At 35.1% G+C, this 12,287-nt stretch overlaps 3 protein-coding genes across 3 annotated transcripts in view; all 3 read right to left on the reverse strand.

Moving 5' to 3' along the window:
- Positions 1-3,376: 3,376 nt before the first annotated feature.
- LOC116003194 lies at positions 3,377-5,983 on the reverse strand. Its single transcript, XM_031243355.1, has one exon. The coding sequence runs from the start codon at positions 5,382-5,384 to the stop codon at positions 3,609-3,611; it is 1,776 nt and encodes a 591-aa protein (XP_031099215.1). The 5' UTR covers positions 5,385-5,983; the 3' UTR covers positions 3,377-3,608.
- Positions 5,984-9,927: 3,944 nt separating this feature from the next.
- LOC116002888 (uncharacterized protein At4g14450, chloroplastic-like) lies at positions 9,928-10,467 on the reverse strand. Its single transcript, XM_031243073.1, has one exon. It carries the CDS (start codon positions 10,447-10,449, stop codon positions 10,081-10,083), a length of 369 nt encoding a protein of 122 aa, XP_031098933.1. The 5' UTR covers positions 10,450-10,467; the 3' UTR covers positions 9,928-10,080.
- Positions 10,468-11,406: 939 nt separating this feature from the next.
- LOC116002443 (actin-related protein 9) overlaps positions 11,407-12,287 on the reverse strand; it is an 8,617-nt gene continuing 7,736 nt past the window's right edge. Inside the window, exons 16-19 of the mRNA XM_031242583.1 lie at positions 12,142-12,191; positions 11,969-12,014; positions 11,801-11,851; positions 11,407-11,709 (exon numbers count right to left, since the gene is read on the reverse strand). Of these exons, the coding sequence (XP_031098443.1) occupies positions 11,566-11,709; positions 11,801-11,851; positions 11,969-12,014; positions 12,142-12,191 (291 nt within the window). The 3' untranslated portion in view covers positions 11,407-11,565. The remainder of the gene's footprint in view (positions 11,710-11,800; positions 11,852-11,968; positions 12,015-12,141; positions 12,192-12,287) is intronic.

Consider the following 12,287-nt stretch of genomic DNA (forward strand, 5'->3'; position numbering starts at 1 on the left):
TATATATATATATATATATATATATATATATATATATATATATATATATATATATATATATATAATGTAATATTAAGAAGTATACTATTTTTACATTTTAATTAAAAATATTACCAATATCATGTCAAATTGCATCACACTACATATTCAAAAATAAAAAGATTCTAATCTCTTTGCAAAAAATAAATAAATAAAAAAGATTCTAATCTCAAAATTACATATTTTGTACTACTGCAATCCAATATATGATAGATTGACAGAGATATACAAATGTTCCGACAGTAGGTAAAGGCAGATTGACCCACTCTTCAAACCGTTAACCTTTTTAGCTTGATTAGATTTTTCGAATTGTCCTTTTTTTTCTTTTCTTCCTATTTTGATAATGAAAAAAATTACAATCACTAATATATGAAGTAGATAAATTGTACTAAAAATATCAAATAGATACAAAAATTATGTTCTACCTAATTTAGATGCTCAGGACGTTCTTCTCTCTCTCTTAGGGTGTGTTTAGAAATTCGGAAAATAATTTCTAGAAATCATTTTCAGATTTTTATTTTTTGGAAGAGTCTGGAAAATCGAAATCAACGTAAATCATTTTTCATAGTCCACAGCTACATTGACGAGTAGGGTTTCTGCTAAAACTTGATCTAGTTTCTGGCAATAACCAGAGTACAGGTCTCATTGTTCTGGTTTTCGGCAAAAACCAAAGGTTTTTTTTAATAAATAATATTATTATAAATATTTTTATATTTTAAATAAAATAATTAAAATGTTTAATTATACAATTCTACTAATTTCCAGAAAATAAACCAAACACATCAAGATAGTTTTTCAGAATGTAACCAAACACTGAAAATGAAATGATTTCTTTACCCAAAAAAAATGATTTCTGAAAAATAACTCATTTTTCAGAAGTCATTTCCTGATTACCAAACACACCCATAGAATCATTATTCGTCAACTTTAAAAACCTTTGAAAAATAATTTAGTACTAAGTTAACTCTAGTTTTAGTAGTAAATTTGATTTCAAAGTTCTCTTCTATTACTTTATTTGTTCATTGTATCAAAGAACTATTGATAATTTTAAAATTATTTAATCTCACAACGTGTCACATTTTCATTTGCTTGCATATTGTTTTTCCAATTTTGGTTAGTTGTGTAAATGCCAAAATCGTTAAATAGAATCTTGAATATTGAGGCATGTAGCTGATGTGTCACATGCTATCAAACAGTGCAAAACAACAAATGCATCATTTTCAATTTTCATCAACAAATACTTGACATTTTCTTAACAAATGTTTCACTAAATCAAGCTTATTATATACTCCGTTGTACAAGGTGAGTCCATTGCACTATTGCAGCAAAAGGCCAAATGTTACTTGTACTAAAATTTGTATCATGTAATGTAACTAAGTCAAGTATATATCGCAACCTTTCATAGTAAATTGACTAGGGGTAAATTTTGTAACGTAAATTGTATGCGTTTTAGCAAGTTGCGCACTCCCTTCCTGTACCTGTCAGGCTCAACTACATAGCAGGAGTTTACTACTACGTCAAAAGATATAGTTAATAGCGAAATCACAACTTTATTTCCTTATACTTACATAGCAGTTAGCGTCACGTTTCGATAGCAGGATACTGGACTCCGCCCAACATTAATACAAATAAAATTATCATTTTCAACCAAGAAATTAAATAAAAACATGCATACCTCTATGACATTGGTTTAGTGAATGAAAAATCTCACTTAAAACTTGTTTCCAAGTTCCAGCAACAGGGTTGGAGTTCAATTCCTGCCACAAATATTGAGAATTTATATTTGACTCTCTGTGTGCAGAAATGTACATTTTGGTATTGATCTGAGTCTCGAAACTATATTAGACGAGAATAGATTAAATTGATTTACCGCTTCTCGCAAATCCGTGAAACATGGGTTATCAAAAAAAGCAAAAATAACCATCCCACAAAGTAACCCATTTTTCACACCCAAAAAACAGTACAAGTTAAGGTGGAAGAAGATGTAACATGAAAACATGATTAGAAAGTTGATACAATTATGTGTCACATCTCACCATCATAATCCATGTAGGAAGCCATGACAAACAGAAACAACTCCAAAAATGAGCACTTGAAAGCTACTTCTGCAACCTAATACACACTACACAACCCCCCATGCCATCACTTTCAAATCCTCCATAATTGTACCATTAACTAGCAAATATATTTCCACCCAACAATTTGATTTGCTTTTAATTTCAAAGTCTCTTTGTATAATTTCCAAGAATGACAAAAATAAATTTAAAACAAAAAAATATGTAATATACAACTTGATTCGACATACAACAGCCAAAAACATGTTTCTGACCACTAAAAAAGTTGTCTAAAATTTTCTTAAACTAATGTTTTAACTTTTTTGACCACCACTAGTAGTGAAAAATAACATTGCAACAATAGCCAAGGTACACTAGAACTCTATATATACACTGAGACTAACAATCATATTTGTATCGAGTAGGATCTCAAAAAATGACAAAGCATTTCTTCATGGGTTGTTTGGTACTTGCACCCCCAGGGCTTGAATCCGATGATTAAGTTGGAAGAGACCCACGCTGCATTATTGGTAATTAATTCCCATACTATTCAATCTAACAAGAATCAATTAGTGATCCTTGGTAAAAGCCATACCTTAATAAAGATACACTTGCTTTCTTTTATTAGTGAATAGAGCTTTTGACAGCTCCTTTTCCAAATCATTGATACTAATGTGGTTTGGATAAATGTTACCAACTCCCATTATGCTTCAACAAACATTAGTTGAAACCTAAGAGTAAATTAAAGGATGTAACAAACATGGTTTATTGCCTTCAGTACAGTGATTTTTATTTCTTTTACATACTGCGTTGATATCTACATCCCACAGGCCGGATAGAAACTAATCGAGCCCACAAACAATACATCATAGGTAAATTACACTAAGAAGGCCATGTCTGATTGACAAAACCTTTATCCAGAGTACTATTCATTTGTGTTTTTTCATTTATTTACCCAAGTAGATCCGACAAATATTGTCTATGGTAGGATTCAAACCCCCATCATGTGGCCGGAGGAGAATTTTCAAGTGTAGCTACTCACCCAAATAACCGGCGAAGATTATCTTTGGTGGGATTCAAACCCTGGCTGAAGGAGAGAGTTTCAAATACAATTGTTCATCCACGTTTTTCTGTCTGTCTTTGTTTTTGAAACCCTCGAGTAGTGACTACAAGTTTCCCTCATTATTTAAAAAAAAAAAATCATATTTTTAACTGATCTGAATCTAATTTTTCGATCATTGAAACCGAAAGAGATTATAATGCCTTTAAGTGGCCATCATGAGGAAGATGAGAAGATCTGCTGATTCATATATGAAGAGCATATATATACAAGATACAATGCTACATTGTATTCATAACTAGCAATGAAAGATTATAATTATCTTTAGACATCCTTAATGTCCAAGGTTCTGAATTCTGATACTGTCACCCTGTTTGACCTATTATCATCTGATTTATTCTACTTTTATCAAACAAATGAAGCTAGCTAAGAAACTATAAACATAAACTGTGTACCTAGTTATGAAGAGAAGCTCTGACTTGCAACTGCCACTCTGCGCAGTCTTCGAAATCCAAGCTGCTTGCATAGTCGAGCAAAGCGTTTTGCTGGTGCTCATACCGGCATATGTAATTTAGGCCTAGAAGCAGCTCACAGATTGCGGCTTCTGTCTTTTCGAGGTTGCCAAAATACAGTGTCTGGAGCAGGAGTACGTTTGTCTTTTTGACAATTTCGTGCTGCTCGACGTTATGCTCGCTGTGCCACCTGATTGTGTTATATGCCAGTGGAGCTAGCCACTGCAGAATCTCGTCGAGCCTCTGTTTCCAATCGTGGGCGAGAGGTGCATCATATATTGCCAAACCTTTCATATAAGACTTCAGATTAGCCTTCAAGGTTTTTCTTAGGCTTGATGGCAACAATTGATATAAATCGTCCTTAGCTTCGTCGCCAACTAGATGTGGGTAGCAAAGCAGCTTCTCTATGGCAATTATGACGTTTGCATAGTGCAACGCCAAAGCAGAGCCTCCAACGGTTCTAGGGCAAGTGTAGAGCGTAACTTTGTTTCTCGGTCCGAACCTTGCATTGTTGCTCATACTGCCCTGACCACTGAAAGGAACATCACTAGAGGAACAAGAAAAGCAACCCGGGAAATTTGGTTGTTCCATCCTCATTCCACTCGAAACGCTGCAATATCTCTGACTGGTTCCATTATTAGTACCAACATCATCATCATCGTCGTCATCCTTCAAAGCAGAACTTGAACTTATGCATTCCATAAATAACCTTCCCGGTCCCATTCCACAGGCAAAATTGAAATCATCTGGACAAAAAAATCCCGGTTCACTTCTTTGCAACCCATTCTGAGGATGGTAGCTAGCATTCCTCCTCTCTACGGTTCTTCTTCCAATATGCCCGCCTGAATGGCTGCAGTTATTCTTCTTGCTCATAACTCGTTTTGTTGTGTCAAAAGGCATGCACTCTCGATCAACCTGACCAGATTTCGCCTGGTGCAAACCTCCACCGTATTCGAATTGAGTACTCCCGACTGAACTCAACAAAACCTTCCTCACAATTCTATTTCCAAAAACAGTACTAATCCGGGCATAAACAGTACATAACGTCCTAGCTAACAGTTCCACGATCTTATCATAATCCTGATTCCAAAGCGAAACATCCTTCAAGTGCCTCACATCTTGTTTCTGCCAAGCCAACTTTTGCTCATAAGCTTTCCTACTCTCCTCATGGTGATTATGCTGAAACTTCCTCGTCGCCACTTCTAATTCATTCAGCACCACCATCTCACCATACAAACTCGCCGTGGAGTTCACATATCTCTCCATCTTCCTAACCATGCCATCCATATCCTTAACCAAAAACCCCAATTCCTTCACATCAATAGCCCCAGAAGTAACATCCCCATACACATGCTCAAACCCCTGCAATGCAGGGATTGAGCACTTCTTCCCCAACCTAGACACCACACTAGAAATTCTACCCAAATCATCCAGTTTCTCAACAAGGGCTAACTCTAACAGCCTAGTTTCATCATCAGAGACCAGAGTTCTTATCCCTACACACTTCAAGATTTCATTTTTGAGCTTATGCACCTCATGGTCAGACAAAGAACTGTACAGCTGAATAATCCTGGACATTACACTAGCAACTTCAAAAGAAAGTATGCCTATCACCTGTTTCTTGGAATTCAATTTTTTCGAATTCTCGAGAAGTAAAGCGTGCTTAACATTACTGCTCACCTGATTCCCCATCCTCAACAGCCAACGCTCCGCCACCATTTCGACTTTGCTTCCCCAAATTCGAAAACTGAGAAAGCCCTGGACTTTCCTCAAACACCTGGCGGGCTATTATTCTCCCAGACACATTGAATGCAGAAAACTCTCAAAAAAACGGGATTTTTCGAGTAAGGGAGCTGGGAGGAGAAATGAGGGCTTGAAGGAATCCTGGAAACGAGACTCATTGACAGTGCGCAATGTGGAACTGGGAAGAAATGCAATCAATCCTTAGGCGAAATTGATTGCTTCAAGCTTCAAGCTTTAAGCTTCAGCATCTTGGTACAAGAAGAGAGTGGAGGGAAACAAGAAGGGAGTGCTTAAATATGAATGGCTTTTTAGCTTTTGTGCCCAAAATTGTGGTTTATATAGAGAATTGAAATGTGCATGGAGATGACAATTAGTTGACTGTCACGAATTTTCTACTTCAGATCTGGAGATTTTTAGTTTAGATCTAGAAGACTGGAACTTGAGATTACCCAGATTGCACGCTTGATATGACCTTCCCACCATGAATGCCGTGGTGGAAGCTCTGCTTGAAAGGAACTTAGACTCGAATTCATGTAGCCATGTAGGAGATAACGGTGCAGAGTGTTTGTGGGGAAGATGAGTTTACATTCTAATTTTACTATTTTTGAGTTCAAAACAAATTTATAATTTTAAACTTTTTATTCGGAGTGCAATATCTGTTCATAATTAATTTCTTAATCTACTTAAACATAAAGAGTTAATATTTTCTTTACTAAGGCTCAAACTAATAACCTCATATATGAGAAGCAACTTGATGTCACTAGATTACAAGTTTTTAGCTCGGGGATCTATATTATAGACCACTCCAATCCAAGAAGATAGTGAATAGATAAATCAGAATAACTCATAGCTTAATAGGTAAAAGAATTAGTGTCTAGTACCAACTACCAACAAGGATCCTAAAACATTAAATGTAGTTTACATTGCAGCTATTAGAGCTTGATCATGTGTTCTTGTTCATAATTTACTACTCAGATAAAAAAAAAAATCAGTGCCTAGTAAGGTAATACCAACAAGGAACATAAAAGTTGAATAACTTTACACTACAATTGCTAGAGCTCGATGCCTCGATCTCGCGGTACCTTAACCGTGGTCTAAAATTTTTAATTCATTCTGATTTTCAATCAAACAAATATAGTACTCCGTATTATTTTCTTTGAATTTTTTAATTTTTTTTTTTTGAAAACAAACTTTGAAATTTATTTTAATTATTAAGAATTTAGACTGATTTAGGAGGAAGAATGTGGAATCTTCCAAGTCTAATATCAGAGTGGAAATAAAGAAGATTATTTTGAAAGTTTGAGGTGAGACTTTGAAAAAAGAACCTAGATGAAAATAATTCAACAATTCAATTTAATACTTAGTTGAAGATTGTAATCCAAATTGGAATTGAATATTTTCCTTTTTTTCTTGTGACAAAGTAGGTAAGAAAAACTCTGTACTACAAACTTGATCAATAAAATATTAGTAAAAATCAAACTCGTAATTTTCAAGTACAAGAATCATACTTCATCCACATGGCCAATCCTTTTCAGGGTAATTGTTTTTGTTTTTTTTAAAAAAAATTTATGCATAAAGATTAAAGGCTTTGGAGTTTGGACACAAAGGTTAATGTGCTTTTTTGTGAATTTAAAAGGAATAGAGAGGTATAAAAATAAAAATAGAAGTTTCAAGTCTACCGTCTATCACATAAGTAGAGTTGTCAAAAAGGCTTAACCCGTCGGGCTAGTCCGTTTCGCGCTGCCAAGAGGACAAGGCGGGCTCTAAAAATCAGAGCATGTATTATAACGGGTTTTTTAGCCTGCTCCACCTAACCCGCAATCTTGACGAGGTGAGCTTTGGTGGGCCCGTCTTACCGACCCGTTTTGAAAGATCTACACATAACCACTATAAATATGTATTTGCAGATGGATTTTAAAATTTCAATTTAGAGAAATTGATGAAATTGTGGTAGTTGGTTTGATCTGTTTTGCAAATTGCAAAGACAAAACTAATATGGACAACAAAATGAAGCCAACACAAAAAGAGAAATGGAAGGTGACCAACCACGTAACCTTAATTAGCCAAATTAAAGCAACCTAATTATAGACCTAAAATTGCTAACTTTGTGTTCTTTTTAGTGTGGTTTACTTCTTTGTGCTATTACACAAGAGCAGAGTTTATTCAATGCACACTCTCAAATAAAGATTACGAGTTTCTCTCGTCACCCAAAAAGTAACTTAATTATAGACATGAAATTGCTAATTTTAGATTATTTCTAGTGTGATTTACCTCCCCTTGTGTTATTACACAAGAATAAAATTTATTCAGTACACACTCTCAGATAGTGATTACGAGTTTCCCTGATCGTCCAAAAAGTAACCTAATTATAGACCTAAAATTGCTAACTTTGGGTTTGGTTTAACTGAAACAATACTTTGCGTAACAGCATACATATTACATGCATGGGAGTTTCTCAACTTGAATTGACCAAGTGTTCCCTTAATTAGGCAGACCCACCCCAATGGGTATATTTTAAAAGGGATAATTATAATTTAACACGGTATAGTATGTAATGGTTATGTTATGATTTATTAATAATGGTCGTAAAAAAATTTCGATCAAATAATTCATCAAATGATATATGGTTGAATTTTCTGTTCACCCATGGTTGGAAATATAAATTATTAATTAAAAAAAATCTTAAGAAGTCAAAAAGTACATTTAAAGGATCAAAATGTGTTCTCTTAAGAATAAGATATGTGGTTATAAAATGCAACTTTGTTCTAATTGATTCTCTTACGTAATAAAATTCTTAACTAGTGGGATTATGAATTGGGGTTACATGAAAGTGATGTTCAAACTTCGAACATTGTGGGCTTATTCTTTAATTGGTTCAAAAAAAAAAATATCTTGGATCTAATTCTTCAAGAATCAAATCAAATGGAACAAGCCTGGATTCTTTGTGTGTTGTCTCTTTGAACAAAATCAATAATGATAGATAGATACAGCCAGAAAGAGTGTACTAGTTAGTAGGACGTGATTCTTCTATCAAATATCTTATAATTTGGTGGCATCATTGTTACTTTCTATAAGAAAATTTCAGGTTTGAGTTCTATATCTCAATTAGGATTAGCGTAATGAATGTGATTCTCGTATAAAAATATATAAATTTAATTTTTGTCAATACTTTTTTAGTCGAGTTCACGATATGTATATCTTAGACATTCTCGTATAAAAATATATAAATTTAATTTTTGTCAATACTTTTTTAGTCGAGTTCAAGATATATCTTAGACGGTGACTATGAGTTGTAGATAGGTAAAGTCATACAACTTTTTCTTTATGGATATTCTTAATGTTTTGTTTGTAGACAAGCACAGCTGCACAAGTGTGTGAATAAGAAATTGTGGAGTGGACAACAACAAAGTGACATTAATGCATGTGATGAAACATCAATAAAGGCAAGATAATGTCCAATCAATCAATTATCGTTTTATATAACTTCATCTTATTAACTTGTATATATTAGAGTGTTCGAATTTGTTTATGAATATATATATATATATTTATTAATTAAAAGGGAGAGATAAACCTAAGCAAAAGCTTCAACCAATATTTTTGAATAGTTAGAACATATTAAAACTTGTAGCACTTAATGTAAAGAGGAAAAACTCAGAAATAATGAAGGAAAAGGCTCTATAAATTGAAAGAAGAAGCAATAGACGAAGGGAAAATAGTGATGTGTTTATACTAAACTTTATTAAACTGATTTTCCTAACACTTAATTTGAGTAAACCATAATACAGTATAAGATTTCGTAGGGTATCTTGGATTTATAAGAGTTGCTACTCGAAAATGTACTATTAGTGAAGAGTGCATTATGACTCTAGCCTAGATTGTCCGATTGCGATAAAAAGGATTACAATGAGATAACTAATCCAATTTAAGATGTCTAAAACTAATCATATCGGTTCAAACTAAAAATAATAATAGACAATTCTTACGGATTGAAGAGTTGAATTTATAACTTTATACCTGTTTAACCAACTTAATTGATTTTTTTCCTCAAAAGTTCTTTCTATTCAAAGTTATTAATTAATTAAATATTCACAGAAAAATGGTCAAATACATCATCTAATAACTTTGTGTAAGAAGTCAATTAGGTCCCCACACTTTTAAAAGTTGTAATTAGACACATTAGCATATTAATTTAGTGCATCAAAATTCAAAACCTTAATTGTAACTTGCTATAGCAGGTTAGTGAAGTTCCAACGACATTCCGGCAACGGATTAACCAATAGGTCGCCGGAAAAGGCGACCAAACTGGTCGCCATCTCGCCATCTCCAACAACAGAAAAGGCTTTCGGTTTAGTCGCCTTTTTCGGTGACTTGCTGGTTAATTCCTTCTAGAATATCGCCAGAACTGACCTGTTATAACAGGTCATAATTAGGATTTTGAGCTTTAATGCACTAAATTAATATGTTATTGTATCTAATTACTAACTTTCAAAAATTCAGAGCCGAGTTTAATATGTTATGGTTCAAATGTTCATCCACCCAAATTCAATACAAAAAAGGCCAAAGTTGGGAAAATATGAACACAAACTATATATATATATATATATATCCATCAAAATTATAACTGAAAATATAAAAACTAAAACTTTTTTTTTTTTTTGAAAACTAAAAACTAAAACTTTTGATAATCAATCAGCGTATGCTGTACAAACGGCACGAAAGGAGGAGCCTGCTCTTGGCAAAACGGCATCGCCGGGTGTTGCCACCTCTTCAACACCGCCGGCGCCGGCCCCGGCGCCTTCTCCGGCTCTTTCCTAGCTACCTCGTCCTTCTTATTACTACTAGAATTAGAGTACAAATTAATCGCCGCCGTCAAATTATTGCTGGATTCCGGCGACGAAACCAACGGCGACAGCAGCGGTATCGCCACGTTCCAATGCGCGGCGGCGGCGCGGTTTATCTGTATCGACGACGGCGCTCGCCGCTGCAACCGGCTGGGCTGCCGCCGCTCCGGTAACAAGTACTTGTTGCTCTCCGCCATGGAAAGGAGTTTGGGGAGAGAGGGAAAATGGGGAAAGTATTTATAGCGGGTGTGGAGGGTAAAGGTGGAATAAAGTGTTAAAAGATATTGGGTCAATGGTCAAGGAATCCCATGTTAAGGATTCTGTTCATGTCGTACGAATATGAGCATATAACCATGTTTTTCGCATATGTGTTACTATTCAGGAACATTAATGGAATAAAAAAATTCTAATTAAAAAAAAAAAAAGTATATGCTAGTTGTAATGTTGTATCGACTTTTTGAACATAGATAGGCGAAATATCACAATTTTTTACATAAGTTTAGCTACAAAGTACTCCGTAATTAGTTTGTACCTACCGTTAACGATTTTTGTACATTCAGTTAACATATTTTGTACCGACAGTTAACAATTTCTGCACATAATGTGATAGTTACAAGTACAAAAATTGTCAACTGCAAATACATAATGTATCAACTACAAATAGGGTTGTCAAAGTGGGCCGAAGCCGTGGACTAACCTACACCCACCCCACAGTGAGGCATATTAGGACTACAAAAATATTTGGTTAGCAAAAGAGCGGGCCTAACGGACTTGACCCACTAAAGCCCGCGACCCGCACGGATCACGGGTCAACCAACGGGCTAAGCCCTATATATAAAGCCCGTGAGGCCCATCAACCTACGTGAGGCAAGTTAGGGTTACCTGAACCCTAGCTTGTGGGCTTGGTGGACCGACCTGCAAAAGCCCATAAAAAATTAGACCCGCGATGGAGTTGGCCAAATGGGTCAGACCCCGCTTTGACAGTACTAGCTACAGCCTACAGATACAGAATTTGAAGGTCATTTTTGGATCAGAGTCTACCATACAAAGTAGATCCTGATCCATATATAATTTGCCTAAAAGTTGGCGTAACTGGTTTCCAGCCTAACAAAGAAATGGCAGTAATAGTTCCGTCAAAGCCTCAACGCTGAATGACGAGTGAGAAACGATTGCACGCTATTTTGTTCAATATCCACACGCTGCATTGCACTTCTACTTGATGAATCTTACTAAATAGTAAAATTTTGAATATCACTGTTATGAATATGACTGCAAGTACAATGAAACTATTGCAACTTCTGCAAGCAGAAAGGCTATGAATTTATGTACGCCATTGTATGTGCCTGAAGATAATAAGAATCCTTGTATTTCCTCCTGATTCTTGTGTCTATTCCGCTTCTGATCCAGTCCTCTCGATTAATCCACCCGTCTCGAGTGAAATCGAGAATGCCTAGAACCTGCAACAGTAGTAAGAAATCAACAACTACAATAACATTCGATCTGGATCATAAAAACGATGAAACAAGGGATTTGGAAGAGTTTACTCACCGCTCCACCTTTCCACGATACAAAAGAGGGGTTTGTTCTAGATTGCAATACCTAAAGAGGTCGTGAAAATGACGAATGAAGGAATTAGTATGTATAATCCACCAGCTACATGGATGTTCTTGATCAAAGGAATGTCACAATGAATGTGAATGTAAGAGTTTAACCAACCTCGACTGTGTCAATTGCTTCATGCGAAGGGATCGCGTGTAAAACTCTGTGAGAAAGTGAAAAACAGGAAGATAAAAAAAAAGGCGATCAAAAGGATCCTTTTTGATCTATTACACCAACATATGACTTCAATAGCAGCATTGAGTTGTTAGAAAACGGGATTTTGAACAAACCTTTCCTCGACAGCAGGAATAAGGCCATCAGTCAATGCAACTCCACCGATCTGAAGCATTGAAGAATGTTTACTTTTCCACGAGATATTTACGCAACTTCAATCAACAACGTTTAGAGAAAAAAAAAAAAAAAAAAAAAAAAAAAA

This window comes from Ipomoea triloba, chromosome 13, assembly GCF_003576645.1.
Source record: "Ipomoea triloba cultivar NCNSP0323 chromosome 13, ASM357664v1".
NCBI classification, from domain to species: Eukaryota; Viridiplantae; Streptophyta; class Magnoliopsida; order Solanales; family Convolvulaceae; genus Ipomoea; species Ipomoea triloba.